This window comes from Muscardinus avellanarius, assembly GCF_963383645.1.
Source record: "Muscardinus avellanarius genome assembly, chromosome: 3".
In the NCBI taxonomy this organism is placed as follows: Eukaryota; Metazoa; Chordata; class Mammalia; order Rodentia; family Gliridae; genus Muscardinus; species Muscardinus avellanarius.
This window is the reverse complement of record NC_137788.1, coordinates 53671615-53691487: the sequence shown is the minus strand read 5'-3', so window position 1 is coordinate 53691487 and position 19873 is coordinate 53671615. Positions and strand designations below refer to the sequence as shown.

At 43.3% G+C, this 19873-nt stretch overlaps 1 protein-coding gene across 3 annotated transcripts in view; it reads right to left on the bottom strand.

The window, feature by feature from the left end:
- Positions 1–19873, bottom strand: part of PATJ (PATJ crumbs cell polarity complex component) — a gene marked incomplete at both ends in the record, with an annotated part of 372146 nt that overhangs the window by 20166 nt on the left and 332107 nt on the right. For all 3 annotated transcript variants that reach the window (XM_080692386.1, XM_080692387.1, XM_080692385.1), the window contains 4 exons: positions 10196–10300; positions 11048–11170; positions 14752–14789; positions 16603–16717. In XM_080692386.1, coding sequence (XP_080548512.1) covers positions 10196–10300; positions 11048–11170; positions 14752–14789; positions 16603–16717 — 381 coding nt within the window. The remainder of the gene's footprint in view (positions 1–10195; positions 10301–11047; positions 11171–14751; positions 14790–16602; positions 16718–19873) is intronic.

Sequence of the window (19873 nt, the reverse complement as noted above, 5' to 3'; positions counted from 1 at the left end):
TAAAGATAGCCTCAACAAGTATTGAGGCTTTCATTAACCTAGTGAGATCCTGTTTCAAAATAAAAATAAGCCGGGCGTGGTGGCGCATGCTTGTAATCCCAGCGCTTGGGAGGCAGAGACAGGAGGATGGCGCAGGTTCAAAGCCAGCTGCGTTGGCTTAAGAAACCCTGTTTCCAAATAAAAATATAAAATAGGTCTGGGAGTGTAGCCCAGAGACAGAAGGGCTTCCAGGAACCCCAGTAACACCAAAAAAAAAAAAAAAAAAAAAAAAGGGCTGGGGGTGTAGCTCAGAGGTAGAATGTTCCTGGGTTCAATCCCTGGTACTAGAAAAATAAATGAGTAAATAAATAAAATAAAAATTGGAGAAAAATAAGGGCAAATTGCTAGCCACATCGCCATCTAGTGGCATGCACCTCACATGTCACCTTGAAAGCCACTCCACTTCCAGGAGTGTGTGTGTGTGTGTGTGTGTGTGTGTGTGTGTGTGTGTGTGTTACTGGAGATGGAACCCAGAGGCATTCTACTTTCAAGTTATACCCTAACCCAGTTTTCTTTCTTTCTTTCTTTCTTTCTTTCTTTCTTTCTTTCTTTCTTTCTTTTTTGAAGATTTAAAGAAGTTTATTAGAAAGATAGAAATACAGAAAATAGAAATACAGCTCCATACCAGACTGGCATGGAGGGGTGACTTGAATACACCCCAGTTTTATTTCTTATTTGGAAGCACAGTCTCACTAAATTGCAGAGGACCTACATTGCTAAGGCTAGCTTCCAACCTGTGATCCTCCTGACTCCGGCTCCCAAGTACTTGGGATTATAAGTGTTTGGCCAGGCGTGGTGGTGCATGCCTGTAATCTCAGTACTTGGAAGGAGACAGGAGGATCGCGGGTTTGAGGACAGCCTCAGCAAGCTGTGAGACTCTCATCAATCTAGTGAGACCCCTGTTTCCAAGTATATAAAATTGAGCTACAGCTCAAAAGTAGAATGCCTCTTTATTCAATCCCCTCTCTGTCTGTCTCTCACTCACACGCACGCACGCATGCACACACACACAGGAATTTTGGCATCCTATGATATCAAGCCTATATTATTATAGTGAAAGTAAGATACCACTTAGTGTCTACCATTTGGAAGACATTATATATATTAAACACTCTACATCGCACCTCGTTTAATCCTCATAGCAACTTCATAAGAATGGAGAGGTGATGCCTGTTGTAGAGGAAACGTGTTTAGAATAAAGGACCGCCGACAGCAGGGGCTGAGCGTACCATATGCTTTCTTTGTGTGGTGTGTGGAAGGACACCAGGGACTGAAGCAGTGCCTCCTGCGTGCTAAGTTCAAGTGCTCTACCACTGAGCTACGTCTCCGGCCCTTTTTAGAGCTGGTCTCTAACTTGTGATCCTCCTGCTTCAGCCTCTGAGCAACCGGGAGTACAGGCCTATGCTGCCACACCTGGATCAGTTCATAATTTTTTTTTTTTTTTTTGGTGGTGAGATGAACCCAGGGATCCAGATGAAAAACCCAAACCCTTTTTATTTATTTTTTATTTTTTGTGGCAGTGAGGTTTGAACCTAGGGGCATTCTCCAACCCAGCCCTATTTTATTTTTATTTGGAAACAAGGTCTCACTAGGTTGATGAGTCTTATTACTCACTGAGAATGTCTTCATACCTGTGATCCTCCTGTCTCGGCCTCCCAAGTACTGGGATTTCATGCGTGCACCACCATGGCTGGCTTCCTTTTTATTTTTATTTTTTTTGAAATAGGGTCTCTATATAAGTGGCCAAGTCTGGTCTTGAACTTGTGATCCTCCTGCCTCAGCCTCCAGAGTTGCTGAGATTACACGTGTGTGCCATGGTGCCCAGTTGTCGGCTCAACTTTTTTTTTTCTGTTTTTATCTTTGTGGTACTGGGGATGGAACCAAGGGCATTGTACCTCTGAGTTACACCGCAGCCATATTTTTAATTCTTTGACACAGGGTCTCACTAAACTGTTTGGGTGCCTCACTTAGTAGCTGAGGCTGGTCTCCAACCTGCGATCCTCCTATCTCAGCCTCCCAGGTACTGGAATTACAAATGTGTGCCGTCATGCTTGGTTGTCCGCTCACAACTTTCTGAAACTCAAACCTACCTCTATTATAGGTCTTAACTAGGTCTTTGTTTCAACCTCCAAATGTTAAGTCTTTGTCCTTTTCCTGCAGTTTACGACTCTTCATGGCTCTGCTTGCCTCTGTTCGCCATGAACCCGACCTTCATGTGCTCGGTTGCCTGGGACATCTCCCAGATCAACTAAATCACAACTCTGGAGTGGGATCCGGAACTGGCATTGAGGTCAGTGGTTTTACTGGGCGGCCAAGGTTAAGAATTCACAAACTGCTCCTTCAACCACGCTCACACGTGCACTGACTGCTTGCTCCGCACGCACACTCCTACAACACATCTCTAATTTCCACCCCTGAAGCCAGGCATGGTGGTGCACACTTGTATTTCCAGTACCCGGGAGGCTGAGACAGGAGGGCCACAGGTTTGCAGCCAGCCTCAGCAACTTAACAAGGCCCTCTGTAACATAACGAGACCCTATTTCAAAATAAAAAAGTAAAATAGCCTGGAGGTATAGCTCAAAGACAGAAGGCTGGCTTTGAACCTGCGCAATCCTCCTGTCTCAGCTTCCCAAGTGCTGGCATTACAAGCATGCACCATCACGCCTGGCTTTTATTTTTTATATTGAAACAGGGTCGAGCTGGGCGTGGTGGCGCACGCTTGTACCATACACACATACACCGTGCGCACACACACACAAATCCGAACCCCGGTGAGCTGTTCATTATTCTGGACCAAACTGACGACTGTACTGATTTTTTTGTTTGCTTTGTGGAACTAGAGATCAAACCTAGGCCCTTACACATGCTAGGCAAGTGCTCCACCACTGAGATGTACCCTCATATTCTCAGCCCTCTGATTTGCTCCTTTTTTATTTATTGTTTTGGTAACTGGAATTAAACCCAGGGGCATTCTACCTCAAAGCTACACCCCTAGCCCTTTCTTACTTTTATTTTTATTTTTTATTTTTTTGCGGTACTGGTATGGAACCCAGAGACTTTCTACCTCTGGGCTACACTCCCAGACCTATTAAATTAAATTAATTAATTTTTGCAGGTCTGGGGATGGAACCCAGGGGCATTCAACCTCTGAGCTACGCCCCTGCCCTGTTTTTTATTTTTTATTTTGAAACTGGGTCTCACTGAGTTGCAGAGGGCCTCACTAAGTAGCCGAGGCTGTCCCAAGCCTCAGCTTGGAGGTCGAATGCTCCTGGGTTCCATCCACAGACCTGAAAAAAAAGATCCCAAATAATGGGATTAGAGGCATGTTCTACCAATGCCAGGCATTTTCCTGTCTCAGCCTTCCAATACTGGGACTGCAGGTGTGCACCACCACACCCAGCTGAGATGGATATTTTATTTTTGTGGTACTGGGGATTGAACCCAAGGACATTCTACCCTTAAGCTATACCTTAGCTCTGTTTTTCTTTTTTTTATTTTGAAACAGGGTCTCACTAAGTTGCAGAGGGCCTCAATAAGTTGTTTTAAGATGGGTATTTTAGACACACAGAGTATCATGTGGGAACCCTTGCAACTCTTACATAAGGTTCTACTCCAGCAGCTCTCAGCTGTGGTCCTGAATTAGCAGCATCAGCAACACCTGGAATCTTGTTAGCAGAAATAAAAATTCCTCAATCCCACACTGGCCCTACAACAACCAAAATTGTGAGCGGCCACAGCAATCTGGTATAGGGAGCCCTCCAGATGTTTCTGGAGCAGGTTAAGATGGGAGATGCACTGCTCTGTTCAGTTCATTGTAGCTGCTGTCAAAGGACTTGTAGTCTTTTCTTTCTTTCTTTCTTTCTTTTTTTTTTTAGTACTGGGAATGGAGCCTAGGGGCATTCTACCTTCAAGCCACACTCCTAGCCCTATTTTTTATTTTGAAATGGTGTCTCACTGAGTTGCAAAGGGCCTCACTAAGTAGTAGCTGAGGCTGTCCTCTAACCGCAGTCCTTCTGTCTAAGCCTCCCAAATGCGTGGATTACAAGTGTGCGTCACCATGCCTGGTTCCATACATATATTTTTTGTGTGGTGCTGGGGATCAAAACCAGGGCCTTCTCTGTGTCTGGTAGACACTTTTCCATTGAGCTACATCCTCAGTTATTAACTGTGTGGGTGGGTTTCTTTTTTTTTTCTTTTTTTCTTTTTTTGCAGTACTAGGGATGGAACCCAGGGGCATTCTACCTCCGAGCTACATTCCCAACTCCTATTTTTTATTCTTTATTTTGAAACAGGGCCTCACTGAGTTGCAAAGGGCCTCATAAAGTACCTGAGGCTGTCCGCGAACAGCAATCCTAATATCTCAGCCTCCCAAATGCTGGGATTACAGGTGTGTGCCACCACACCTGGCTGTGTGTGTGGGTTATATGTGTGGAAATACTTGAAGATTGAACCTAGGGGTGTTCTACACTGAGCTACACACCAATCCTTTTAGTCTTATTTATTTATTTAGGTATTAGGAATGAACCCAGAGGCATTCTACCTCTGAGTTACACCCCAGTCTTATTTTGTGGGAGCACTGCGAATTAAACCAAGGGAGCATTATACCTCTGAGTCACAGGCTCTGAGCCAGCCTAATTTTATTTTTTGTTTTGAAACAGAATTGCAGATGATGTTGATGTTGATTGACTGATTAGATTAGAAGTCTCTTACATGAATGACAGGAGTCAGAATAATTTTTGGAAGTATAGGTGGTTGGAGAGGAGAGAAAGGTCTCTCCTGCCTTCCTCCTACCAGGGTTTTTCTCTTATTTAGGGTTTTAACCAAAACACTGTACAAAATGATTAATTACAGGAAACAGCAATACAGTCATGGAATCAGTCAGGGAAAAACATTAAGCTAGTCATGGATAAATCAGAGAAGAAAAGGTTAAGATTCTGGGAAATAAGGAAGTTGTCGGGGTCTCTGTGTATCATTCTCATTTAGTTCTTGGAGATTTGTCTTCATGCAAACAAATCTCCATTTGGGTGGGCAGTTTGTGCCCCTCCCAAGCTAGACTGAGGTGACCTTATAGCTGATGACTAAGAAGGCTTCCAACAGAACAGAAAGGTCTTACTAGGTTGCTGTGTGCTAGGTTGTGTCATTATTTGCTAAGGTTGGCCTTGAACCATGATCCACCTGTCTCAGCCTCCCAAGCACTGAGATCACAGGTGTATGCCACCACACCTGGCTTCCCAGCCTTTTTTTTTTTTTTTTTCAGTACTAGAGATTGAACCCATGAGCATTCTACCTCCAAGCTATACCCCTAGCACTATTTTTTATTCTTTATTTTGAAACAGGGTCTCACTAAGTTGTGGAGAGCCCCACTAAGTAGCTGAGGTTGGCTGAGAACCTGCGATCCTCCTTGTCTCAGCCTCCCAAGTGCTGGGATTACAAGTGTGTGCCACTATGCCTGGCTTTCCCAGCCTATTTCTAATTTTTCTTTTGGAAATAGGGTCTAAGTTGTTGAAGGCCTCACTAATTTGCTGAGGCTGGCTTTGAAACCATGATCCTCCTGTCTCAGCCTCACAAGTACTGGAATTACAAGTGTGCACCACCACATGCCCAACTTTACTTTTTATTTGAAACAAAGTCTTGCTAAACTATTGCACACTGGTAGCAAACCTGCAATCCTCCTGTTTCAGCCTCCTCAGTATTGGGAATTCAGGTGTGCACCACTGTGCCTGGGAAGTCCTTAATTCTTAATTTTTAAGCTTTAACTTATTTAACTTGTTTAAACACATTAAACATGTATGTAGCTGGGCGTGGTGGCAGGAGGATCGCGCAGGTTCGAAGCCAGCCGCACGCACTGGCTTAGGAGACCCTGTTTTCAAATAAAAATGTAAAAAATAGGTCTGGAAGTGTAGCCCGGAGGTAGAAGGGCTTCCAGGAACCCCAGTACCACCAAAAAACAAAAACAAAAACAAAAACAAAAACAAACAAAAAATCCAAAAAACAAAAAACAAACAAAAAAAACATGTATGTATTTATGTGTTGGTACTGGAGATTGAACCTATGGGCATTCTATCTCTGTGCTACATTCCCAGCCCTTTTTGTTTTTTTTTTTTTTTTTTACTTGAAACAGGGTTTCACTAAGCTGCTAAGGCTAGTCTCAAACCTATAATCCTCCTGTCTCAGCCTTCCAAGTACTGGGATTACAGTGTGTGCCGTCACACCTGATTTGGAATATCTCTTAATGGACCCAGGAGGAGCTCCACAAATTCCTAATATCTGATATATTCATTCTTCTACACCACTTTTCAAGAAGAGTATAGGTTACCTGATTTTGTCCCAAAAGGTATTACCGTAATTCCAAAAACAATAGAATTGAACGAGGCACACTATGGAAGTTCAGAAGCAAATGGGAACGTTTAAAACACCTAAAACAGCCAAATAAATCTCACTTGAGCAATGTGTAACAGGAAATAAAATCTCATCAGACTTTAAGTCAGGCATGGGGGTGCATGCCTGTAACCCTAGCTACTTAGGAGGGTGACACAGGATAACTGCAAGTTTAAGGCCACCCTAGGCAACTTGGTAACATTAATTAGCTCAAAATAAAAAGCAAAAAAGGCTTGGGGTAGCCGAGTGTGGTGGTGCACGTTTGTAATCCCAGCATTTGGAAGACTGAGACAGGAGGATCGTGGCTTGCAGACAGCCTCAGCTACTTAGCAAGGCCCTTTGCAACACAGTGAGACCCTGTTTCAAAACAAATAAAAACTAGGGCTGGGGGTGTCACTCGAAGGTAGAATGCCCCTGGGTTCCATCCCCAGTACCGCCAAAAAAAAAAAAAAAAAAAAAAAAAAAAAAAAAAAAAAAAAGGCTTGGAGTACTTGGAGTATAGTTTAGTGACAGAACGCTCCTGGGTTCAATCCTTAGTACAAACACCTCTCAGACTGTAAGAGCAGAGATACCTGCCTCTTTCTTAAACCTAGAACTAGAAATTTAAACTGTGGGGAGAAGCTTACAGACACAGTGGCTGTGTCTTCCACTGTCTCCTTGTCCACCCTGCAGAATACTGATGCAGACCTTAATCTTCCCCGTGCCAACACCATTTGCTGACTCCTTTGCACGAGACACAGCAGTCTTTTCCACATCATCAGGCACAGTTATCTGACCTTCCCCACTACTCTGCCAACCGCCTGGCTTACTTGATAATAAAAATAATTGCCTAATGACAAGTTAGCTGTGAGACCTGCACTGCTGGCACTACTCCAGGCACATTGTTTTAATTAAAACAAACATACGATGCAATCCGGAGGCACTTGGTGCAGGACATGAGAGCTTCCTGGGTTTTGTGTCTAATGCCTCTGGCAGCACATATGTTCCCTACCCCAAAGTGTGAAGGTTGTGATTATTGAGATCTCAAAGGATTCCGCCCATTTTAAATAGCCCTTGTTAGAAAATAAAAACACCAACTAATGTGGCTCACACAAGAGAACATTTTGAGATCACATTTCATTTTCTTCCTAAAATACAGAAATAAGAAAAATAAGGAATTCTCTCAAAAGTATGTTAATGGTGGCAATTTGGCTGAAATGAAGTGTTAATTCTGCATGGCAGAGTGTAAGCTCACTTTCATTTAAGGTACTTTTATTTTTTATTTTATTTTATTTTTATTTTTTTGTGGGTCTGGAACCCAGGGGCATTTGACCTCTGAGCTACAGCCCCTGCCCTATTTTTTATTCTTTATTTTGAAACCGGGTCTCACTGAGTCGCAGAGGGCCTCACTAAGTAGCTGAGGCTGTCTGCGAACCGTGATCCTCTGGCCTCAGCCTCCCAAATGCTGGGATTACAAGCGTGCGCCACCACGCCCGGCTTCATTTAAGGTACTTTTAAAATTTAGTTAATGTCATGCTTTTTTTGTTGTTGTACTGGGAATAGAACCCAGGGGCATTCTACCTCCAAACTACACTCCCAGTCCTATTTATTATTATTATTATTATTATTATTATTATGGTGATATTGGGGATGGAACCCTTCTACTTCTGGGCTACACTCCCAGACCTATTTTTAATTTTTATTATTATTTATTTATTTATTTTGGTGGTACTGGGGTTCCTGGAAGCCCTTCTACCTCCGGGCTACACTCCCAGACTTATTTTATTTTTGGAAACAGGGTCTCTTAAGCCAGCGCAGCTGGTTTTGAACCTGCGCTATCCTCCTGTCTCCGCCTCCCAAGAGCAGGGATTACAAGCGTGCACCACCATGCTCGGCCAGACCTATTTTTTAAAAATATTTTATTTGGAAACAGGGTCTCTTAAGCCAGCAGGCTGGCTTCAAACCTGCGCGATCCTCCTGTCTCAGCCTCCCAAGTGCGGGGAGTACAAGCTTGTGCCACCACGCCTGGCTTTTATTCCTTATTTTGAAACAGGGTCTCACTGAGTTGCAGAGGGCCTCACTAAGTAGCTGAGGCTGGCTGCGAACTGTGATCCTCCTGTCTCAGCCTCCTGAATGCTGGGATTACAAGCATGTATCACCATGCCCAGCTTGTTAATGTCATGCTTTTAAATTGTGTTTTTGAGTCAGGCGTGGTGGTGCATGCCTGTAATCCCAGCATTCGGGAGGCTGAGACAGGAGGATCGCAGTTCGCAGCCAGCCTCAGCTACTTAGTGAGGCCCTCTGCAACTCAGTGAGACCCTGTTTCAAAATAAAGAATAAAAAATAGGGCCTGGGATGTACCTTGGAGGTAGAAGGTCCCTGGGTTCCATCCCCAATATCGAAAAAAAAAAACAACCAAAAAAACAAAAAAACCCCTGTGTTTTTGTGGGAGTACTGGGATGAAAGTCGGGACCCCCATTGAGCTACACTTGCCCCAAGCTGTTTCTTATTTCTTTGTGAAGATGAAGCCAAAAATTATATCAGAGTGTGAAAATAAAAACAACGTCAGATATTGCTAAGGGAAAGCCTCCTTTCTTGCCACAGTTCCCTATTCAAAGTGAAGTCCTCTTACCCAACAGCACTGACGCTCGAGAGCTGCACTCGTTATGACTGCCTCTAGGGGTCAGTATACTGCGTAGGATGAGCAAGTCAGGTAACAAGGCAAAGGGTTAGTAGGGGTGGAGGGAGGAATGGGAGGTAACTACACATTAAGTTTTCTGGAAACTGAGGGCAGCAAGTCCAAGGTAAGCCAAATCTAGGCCTGTCCACACCGTGTTTTGGTTTGTGTTCAGAAGAAACTTGGGGAACCAATTAAAATTCAGCCTATCACATAAACCCCCCTAAATCTAGTGAAAGTATTTACAGGATTCTCTTCATACAAGCCGTTATTTACCTTTTCTAATGTCCGTCTGGGCACTTTGGGCCCAGGCCTCCAAGATGTTAGTGCTAAGCACCATGAATTAAATGTACCAGCTGCTCAATCCAGGCTTCTTATTTTCAGGCTAGAATTACTGAATGGCTGGTTGTAGGTTTTATTCTTTTTACCTCTAAACCACATTATACTACCTCTGTGGAAGTATGGTGATTATACCCCTACGTTTGGGGACTCTGCCAGTAAGCTGCCTCTCCATCAACCCTGTGGTATCAATCTCAGAGACAGCCCAAGTGCTGAGATACAAGAAGAGGTAATTAATGACACCCTCTGCTTCGACTTCCTCATCTGTGCCGCGGGATGGTACTCGCGTGGACCGTGGCTGATCAATAATTGTCTGCCTTAATTGATGACCACTATGCAGGGAGAGTTTAATGGTGTTGGCGATCACATGCTACAGGAGGAAAAGCATTGTATTCTTCTCTTCCTTTAAAGGGACGAGAAGAAACAGCATTTGGGCTTGTCTAGGAATGGTCTTTTGGGCATAAGAAAGGAAATCATTTTCTATTCCTTACAAACTTTGATTTACAAAAGAACGCCGGAAGCTAAAAGCCTTGTTGATTTATCATGTGAAGCGAAGAGTAATTTTTCTCCCCTTGTTATGCTTTCATATAATCATGCTCACTGCCCGGACGGGTGGCATTAAAGAATTTCTGAATAAAAATAATAATTTCTTGCTTTCAACCTCCATAATTCACACCAGCAGACACCCTGCTGGCTGGTGACGCTTACTGCCAGTGACGCTCAATCTTTCCCACCCGCCACTTATCTGCCTCTCGCAGCTGCGCGTCCCATTGATCGCAGTACCTGCAGGATAATGTGCCCGTAGGCGTTCTTCAGCAGATTAACCACGTCTGCGTGAGACAGCCCATCCAAAGGTTGCCCGTTAATGCTGACAATCCGATCTCCAACCTGGAAGGACAAAAGTGGTGGAAAATCACTATCATTAAGAAAAATTAAATTTGAGATGAATGCTTAAAATTCTTTATAAGTCATATTTCCCATCTGTGGCCATTGTGAAGATGCCGTGTGGCTACTGTTCGTGCACGTTCGAGAAGCATGAGGAATTTTTATGGCTTTCCCCAAATGCAGACCAATCAGAGAGACAAGAAGGGGGTCAGATTTGATTACTAAAAAGGCACGGTAGGTCACCTTTGTATTTGGGTAACAGTGGTGTTCCAGACATCTATTCACCAGTAATAGTGGGGTGTAGAAATTAACTGTTCAATAAAGCACAGATGAGGAAGCCAAATATTTTCTGCTTTATTTTTCTACCTCAGTTAAGATGAAAGGGCAAGAGGAAAAAAAAATCATAAAAATGTTGATTCTTTTTGGTTAGGGGAAGAGTCTAAGGTCCAACTCCTCTGAGCTGAAAACCAATTTTGGGTAGAATGAGGTGCTAAGAGGGGTCTGGGAAGGCTCGCAAAAGTGCTGCAATTTCTTCTTTTACTGAGAAGCTTTGATATAAACAGTAACATTTTTATATGCCCAGGGACCTAATGATTTGGAGATATAAAGTTCCTCAAGTGCATTTTGCCCTCAGCATGGGTCTCTGAGGGTTTTTGGAATTCCAACTTTAAACAAGGCACCCAGGGCCACAGCATCCTCCCCCACCCTGTCACAAGCTGTCAGCACTTAAACCTGTCCCCTCTAGCTTACTTTAAGCTTCTGTGTACGTGCGGCCACTCCACTGGCCTGAATCATGGCAATAAATATGGGGATATCTCCCAAGGGGCTTCCTTTGCCTCCAGCAATACTGATTCCAAGAGCATCGCTGAGCTCCTAAAACAGAAAGAAAACATCACACTTGAATGTTTAATAAAAAGCCACAACCTGATTGTCCCCAGAATGCTATTGAACAAAATCTCTCTATGAGGCAGGAGGCCAGGATCACAAGGGGGGTTATGTGCCAGGTCTTGAGTCAGAAAGGCCTGTTTAGGCTCCAGCACTTGGTTAGCTGTGGAGTCCTGGAGAATTTAGACTCTTAGAGCTTCCATCTCTATGTGCAAAATGGGAAGAATACGTGTACCCCACAGTAATGGCTTGAGGGTTAAATGAGATAATACAGCACAGAGCTGGCACACAGAGAAGACTTGATAAAAGGCAATAGCAGAGCTGGGTGTGGTGGCGCATGCTTGTAATTCCAGTACTTGGGAGGTTTAGACAGGATGATCCCAGGTTTGTGGCCAGCCTTGGCAACATCAGGCCCTCTGCAACTTAGTGAGCCCGTTTCAAAATATAAAAATAAAATAGGGCTGGGGTGTCAATCCCCAGTACCACCCTCCACAAAGGCAATAGTAGGAGTTAATTAAAGAAACAAAAACAAAAACCTATGTTGCTACTCAGGGCAGTGGCCAATTCTGCTGCAGTCTTGGCCAAGTCTGTTCTCATATGGTGTTTATGATTAAACTGCCACATATATCATGCTCTTCTGAGTGTGAACAAACACTCTTGGCTCCAGAAAAGTCATGGACTGTGTTAAAACAAAGGATCCTGGAGGACACCCACTGTGGCGACAGCAGTTTGTAGGGAAGTGAAATGCAGGGCTCGGGAAAAGACGTGGCTCTGCTCGTGGCCCCCCATATCTACGCCCCAGGGTCAACATTTTACAAACCACTAGGAGAATAAAGGACTGGTCTGATTCTGGCATGCAGCACACACACACTAAGCATCTTTTTGTGCTGATTACAATGAAGAAGTCCTGTCAAACAGAAAAAGCAACTACCTGTGGCCTCTGAAATGTAAAGGAACCACGTTAACTGTGGTGGCAAATGGACGCTTGGAGAAGTGGCGGCAGGGCCACGCTGTCCAGTTTTCTCTTCTGGCAGCTTTGCCCTCAGAGTGGCTCCCAGTCAAAAAGCACAAAAGCTGGGGTGAGCGCTAAAGTCATAAAGAAACCCCATCTTTCTGGCCAGCAAAACAGGAAAAGGAACCCGTGGTGGGTAGAGAGGGAGGAAGATGGAATGCTTCGGGGTCCAGGATCAAATCCCAATTAGTTGACATGCCAAAGTCCAAAGAGATGTGGCTGATTTCCTTCTTAAGTCCTTTAGACCATGTAGGACAGTCAAGCCAGGTGTTGTGGTGCACCCCAGTACTTGGGAGGCTGAGAGGGGAGGATTGCAGGTTTCAGGACAGCCTCAGCAATCAGTGAGACCTAGTGAGACCCTGTTTCAAAATTAAAAAAAAAAAATAGGGTTGGAGGTGTAGCCCAGAGTAGAATGTCCCTGGGTTCAGTCCTCAGTACCACACACACACACACACACACACCAAAAAAAAAAAAAAAAAAAAAGATAAAAAAGAACACATAGGATAATCAAAAACAAAAATGATAGCACTGTTGGGTGAGGTTCTCAAATTATTTAGATGTACTTAGCATTCACAAGGCTCTGAGTTCAATCCTCAGCATCACAATACAAAATAAAACAAAACAGAAATAACTGACATGGATATAAACATATGACGACCTTGGCCTGAATGTCCTTGATGCTGTGGTAGAGAGTCTTTGATGGCTGCAGAGCTCCTTCCTTATGTAGTTCATACAACTATGTTAGCCTTTGAAGAGTGGTAGTACTAAGCCGGGCGTTGTAATCCCAGCATTGGGGAGGCTGAGACGGGGATCGCGGTTCATGGACAGCCTCAGCTACTTAGTGAGGCCCTCTGCAACTCAGTGAGACCCGGTTTCAAAATGAAGAATGAAAAATAGAGCAGGGGGTGTAGCTCAGAGGTAAAAAATGCCCCTGGGTTCCATCCCCAAAACCCTCCTACACACAAAAGAATGGTAGTGCTACCTCCTCCATTCTACAGATGAGAAAATTGGGGTCCACTTGCTAATGAGCATAGAGCTACTCTTATGGACTAGATTGCATCCCTTTAAAATAAGGCTGTTAGAGTGGGCCTTAATCCTTATGAGGAGTCTTAGTCCATGATATTTCCATAAGAATGGAAGGTAAGGACACAGCAAAATAAGACTTTAAAAGAAAAGACCCCGTGAGATCCCTGGGAGAAGCTGCCCATCTGTAAGCCAAGGAGAGCGGACCTGGAGAGGCCACCCTGATCTTGGACTTTCAGCCTCCAGAGCTGTGAGACATAAGCTTCTATTATTGAATATGCCCAGTCTGTGGCATTTTGATATGGCAGTCCCAGCAAACAAATACAGCCAAATGAGTAAGTCCTAGAGCACCTTCAAACAGAGCTATGATTGCATCCAGAGAGCTAACCTATGCTGGATACCACCTTACTACAGTTGATTACTATGATTACAACAGGGTCATAATTTTTTTTACTTCTTCTTGAACCCCAAATTTATGGTCTAAGTGATCAAAGCAGAAGACTACTTTCTAATATTCTGAATATCACACACGAGTTGAAAATTAGGGCTTGACATATTTATGAACTGAAATGCCCTTACACAATCGTTTCAAAAGGGCAATTTAGCAACACATATATAAGCCTTTAATAACAAGCATGGCTTTTTTATTTTTGGTGGTGCTGGGGATAGAACCCAGTCTACTGCCCATGCTAGCTGAGTGCTCTACCACTGAGCCACACTCCTTGCTTGTTTGTTTATTTATTTATTTATTTATTTATTTATTTATTTATTTAATTTTTGTGGTACTGGGGATTGAGCCCAGGAACATGCTATCTCTGAGCTACATCCTCAGCCCTGCTTTTTATTCTTTATTTGAAATAGGGTTTCACTAAGTTACAGAGGGCCTCACTAAGGAACCAAGGCTGGCCGTGAACCTGCAATCCTTCTGTCTCAGCTTCTGAAGCAGTGGGATTACAAGTGTGCACCACCACGCGCAGTCAAGCACAGCTTCTGATCCTACAATTTCACATCCAGGAATCAAACATGAGGCGATTATCCATAATATGCACAAATGAGAAATATAAGGATGTTTTCCTATACAGCATAAAAAATTGGGAAATATGCTAATAAGAGGAAACTGGTTAAGAATGTTATAGCACAATCTCAATGGAATACTATACAACCAACAGAAATCATACTGTAGGCTGTCAAAAAATTCTTATTGGCAGGGTGAAAAGTCCATGTTTTATAGTGAAGAAAAAAAGTTACAAGAGTATGTCCAAAACACACACACACACACACACACACACACACACACACACACGCACACACGTACTCACACACACCCTCACTCACTCAAGATAAGATTTGCAAAAAAATTCCCAGTGTTTATCCGTGTGCTTTTTTGTATTTCTGTGTGTCAGTTACATAGACCCTGTTTACTACTCCAGTAACTTGAAGAACATACTCCTAAGAAATTATAAGATGGGAAAAATGTACATTTTACGCAAATCCAACAGAAATAAGAATAAAAAAAGCAAAGTAACTGACTTACCCTAATTATCTCAACAGTCCTTGGTCCTGTATCTGTGCCTATAAATAGAGAAGACCATTAACTTTTTAAAATTCAGAGGCAGCCGGGCGTGGTGGCGCACGCTTGTAATCCCCGCGCTTGGGAGACGGAGACAGGAGGATCGCGCAGGTTCGAAGTTAGCCGTGCTGGCTTAAGAGACCCTGTTTCCAAAAATAAAAAACAGGTCTGGGAGTGTAGCCCGGAGGTAGAAGGGCTTCCAGGAACCCCAGTACCACCAACAAAAAAATAAAATAAAATAAAATAAAATTCAGAGGCAATGTGTTTAGGATTGACTATCATCCCATGAAAACAATATTGTTGTCTAGACTTTTAAGAAAGGACATTGGCCGGGCATGGTGGAGCACGCTTGTAATCCCTGTGCTTGGGAGGCGGACACAGGAGTATCACGAAGGTTAGAAGCCAGCCGCACTGGCTTAAGAGAACCTGTTTCCAAATAAGAAAGTATAAAAATTGGTATGAGAGTGTAGCCTGGAGGTAGAAGGGTTTCCAGGAACCCCAGTACCACCACCACCAAAAAAAAAAAAAAGAAAGGACATTAAAGTAAGCAGGCTTTGCACCTCTTCTCTGCATCAGCCTGGCACCCGGTCATCAGGGACTAGGTCCTCTACTTAAAGAAGGGCCTCTAAACTGGGCGTGTGGTGCACGCTTGTAATTCCAGCATTTGGGAGGCTGAGACAGGAAGATCTGGATTTGTGGACAGCATCAGCTACTTAGTGAGACCCTTTGCAACTCAGCGAGACCCTATTTCAAAATAAAGAATCAAAACTAGGACTGGGGAAGCTGAGCGTGGTGGTGCACGCTTATAATCCCAGAGCTTGGGAGGCTGAGATAGGAGGATCGCACAGGTTCGAAGCCAGCCTCAGCTACTGAGTGAGGCTCTCAGCAACTTAGTGAGACCCTGTAAAGTATTAAATAGGTCTGGGAATATAGCCTGGAGGTAGAAAAGCCCCTGGGTTCCACCCCTAATCTCACACACACACACACACACACACACACACACACACACACACACACACGGGCGGGGGTGTAGCTTAGAGGCAGAATGCCTCTGGGTTCCATCTCCAGTACCAAAAAAAAAAAAAATTAAAATAAACATGAATATACATATATTATTTTAAAAAATAAAGAAGGGCTCGCTGTTTGAGATGGGTGAGGTCATAATCATTTGGTCTGACAAAAGTCGATCAGCAGCTGCCACGTGGAACATGTGATTCAATGTTGGGGGACAAATCTTTTGTGTTTCACTGTACATTTCTCTGCCTAAATCGATAACCTGCCACTCAATGAAATATTTAAAAAGACCCTTGTCCCTGTCCTATTCCCAAGGGCATATTCACTTCTTATCTCTTTTCGGTGAGGTGTTATTTACCCCCAACCCTATTTTTATACTTTGAGTCTCACTGAGTTGCAAAGGCCCTCACTAAGTAGCTGAGGCTGTCCGCGAACTGCAACCCTACTGTCTCAGCCTCCCAAATGCTGGGATTACTATGCCCAGTTTAGTTGTTTTAATTTGGAAATAGGGCCTATGTAGTGAGGCTCTTTCAAAATGGAAAATAAAAAGGGTTGGGGGAATAGCTCAGAGGTAGGACACCCTAGAGGTCAATCCCCAGTAAAATACAAAACACACACACACACTACACATACAAACACATACACACACACTGCCTTTCCTTCGGAAAGCTTGTGGCTTTGGCCATCAAGTTCAAAGGTTTGAAAATACTAAGGTTGTACAAGAGAGTTTTTGAAAACTGTAGTACTTTTAAAAAAGTTGAGCCACAAGATGTTTTTGCAGGAGATATTCCCATGCAGTACCTGGACTTTTCTGTGAAGGATCCGAAGCTCTTTTGGTGCCCACCAGGTTTTGCAAGCCAGCGATGACAGGGGCCAAGGAAGGCCGGCAGCTGCTGTGTGTGCTCTGCTGCTCCCCCTGAAAAGGAGACCCTGGGGTCACCTGCATGCAGTCACTGCCTGAGCCCTAAAAATCCACACGTATTAGTATGCCAGCTGAAGTTACCAGAACCATCTGACAGAAGGTGTGTGTGTGTGTGTGTGTGTGTGTTACTTGGGATTGAGTCCAGAGGATTTTTTTTTTTTTTTTTGTGGTACTGGCGATGAAACCCTTCTACCTCCGGGATACACTCCCAGACCTATTTTGTATTTTATTTGGAAACAGGGTCTCTTAAGCCAGCGAGGCTGGCTTCGAACCTGCGCGATCCTCCTGTCTCCGCCTCCGAAGTGCAGGGATTACAAGGGTGCGCTACCACACCCGGCAAATCCAGGAGATTTTTACATCTGAGATACACCCCTAAGGTTATCCTTGAACCTGTAATCCTCCTGTCTCAGCCTCCAAAGTACTGGGATCACAGAAGATCCTAAAGAGCCCAAGGAAGAAAACTCATAGCACCATACTCTCTCTCCTACCACCAACCAGGTACACTTGAACACTTCCTCCACTGCTTTCTGCACTGCTTGTGCTTTTTATATATGGTGTCAATCACTAAGGCAGAAAACATGTGATCACTTGGGCTGTTCTTGTTCCATATTAAATTGAGAACATTTTCCTAGGTTGCCAAATCATGCTTATGATGGTCAATCAACATGTCTTTTTATTACCCAAACTGTGTTACGCATTTTCTAAAACAAATATGAAAAAAAAATCAGCTAACAGAAACTTGACCAAATGGAGTTCTCAGTTAAGGAGAAAACAGCAAATATAAAAAGGAAAAAGAAGGGATATATTATCCCATTTAAGAGTCAGTAATAAGCCGGGCGTGGTGGCGCATGCTTGTAATCCCAGCATTTGGGAGGCTGAGACCAGAGGATCGTGGTTCGCGGACAGCCTCAGCTACTTAGTGAGCCCTCTGCAACTCAGTGAGACCTGGTTTCAAAATAAAGAATAAAAAATAGGGCAGGGGGTGTAGCTCGGAGGTCAAATGCCCCTGGGTTCCATCCCCAGACCCGCAAAAAAAAAAAAAAAAAAAAAAAGAGTCAGTAATAATTTATTCCAATTGGCTTGATCTGTTATCTGAACTTTCTTCATTTGAGTAAGTATCTTAATTTTTTTTGTGTGTGTGGTACTGGGGATTGAACTCGGGGGCATTCTACCTCTGAACTATACCCCCCAGCTCAATTTTATTTTTATTTTGAAACAGGGTCTCACTAGGTTAATAAGAGTCTTACTATTTGCTGAGGTTGGCCTCGAAACTGCAATTCTCCTGTCTCAGCCTCCTAAGCACTGGGATTAGAAGTGGGCGTCACCATGCCTGGCTAGTCTCTTCATTTAAATGTCTATAATTACAATATGTAGTTATTTATGGCCAATGGCTATTCATGAAAATTAAATACATACTGAAGGCCCTCTACACTAGAGACAACATCACCAATAATGAATAGTCTTCTACCAAATTATCAATACTATGCTCAACTGCATTGAAATTTTAAGCTAAGCCTAAAATCATTGTCAGTTGTTAAATTATAATTTGATCCATTTCTTTAACTCTGTGGTACAAGTTGTTTAATGTAATATTCCTTAAATATGAAAAATTTCAAACATATAAAAAGTTGAATTATATATATTCATATACATATTGCCTAGACTTCACAATTAAACAATGCTAGCCGGGCGTGGTGGCGCACGCTTGTAATCCCAGCGCTTGGGAGGCTGAGACAGGAGGATCGTGCAGGTTCGAAGCCAGCCTCAGCCACTGAGTGAGGCTCTCAGCAACTTAGTGAGACCTTGTTTCCAAATAAAATATAAAATAGGTCTGGGAGTATAGCCTGGAGGTAGAAAGCTCCTGGGTTCCATACCCAGTACCACAGAAAAACAACAACAATGCTGTATTTTGTTTATAATGTTATCTAGGCCGAGTGTGGTGGTGCATGCTTGTAATCCCAGCATTCAGGAGGCTGAGACTGGAGGGTTGCGGTTTGCAGACAGCCTCAGCTACTTAGTGAGGCCCTTTGCAACTCAGTGAGACCCTGTTTCCAAATAAAGAATAAAAAATAAGGCTGGAGGTGTAGCTTGAAGGTAGAATGTCCCTGGGTTCCATCCCCAGGAACCCCCAAAATGTTATCTATTAATCAATTTATCTTTTTAAAATTTTGGGTGGTACGAGGAATTGAACCCAGTGATGTTCTACCAGAGTCACATTCCAAGGCCTTTTTATTGTTTATTTTGAGAGTCTCACTAAATAACTCAGATTGGTCTTGAACTTGGCATCCTGTCTCAGCCTCCTGAGTAGCTGGGGTTATAGGCATGTGCTGCTGCACCAAAGTTTGTCTCATTTAAAAAAATTCATTTAACTGTAAGTTGTAAATGTCAGTACACTTCAGAATACATACATACATTTCAACATTTTTAATATTTTTTTCTGAAAGAATATGATTCAATAAACGATACTATATTAATTACTTAAACGTCTCAGAACAATGTGTTGTCAAGGCCTTTATAAATACGGATTGTGCCTAGCTATGCTCTCTGAGTTACCTGAGGTATTTTCTAATACACAATTTTATTGTGTATTATTTTCTAATACACAATTTTCTCCACAGAGTAAAGATGCTTCCTGGTTAGAGGAAAAAGCCTTTCTACAAGGAAGGACCCAGTGGCTGCAAAGCTACAAGTTCTCTCCTAATGAACCACTTTTTTTTTTTTTTTGTGGGTCTGGGGATGGAACCCCAGGGGTATTCAACCTCTGAGCTATACTCCCTGCCCTATTTTTTTTTTATTATTTATTTTGAAACTGGGTCTCACTGAGTTGCAGAGGGCCTCACTAAGTAGCTGAGGCTGTCTGTGAACCGCGATCCTCCAGTCTCAGCCTCCCGAATGCTGGGATTACGCGCGTGCGCCACCACGCTCGGCTCTAATGAACCACTTTCTATGGACCAAGTCAGTGAGTTTTAATTCTCTGTATTCTTCAAAAGGTGCCACCTATCTCTCTACTTTGTAATGGCTCAGAAGGAAATCTGTGTCCCTAGAAGTTCCTATCTGCTTTAAATAAATCTAGATGTGAACATGCCTAGGAATGGCATCATGGCCTTTAACGCAGGCTGACAGAGAAACTTCCCTTCTATAGTTGCTGCA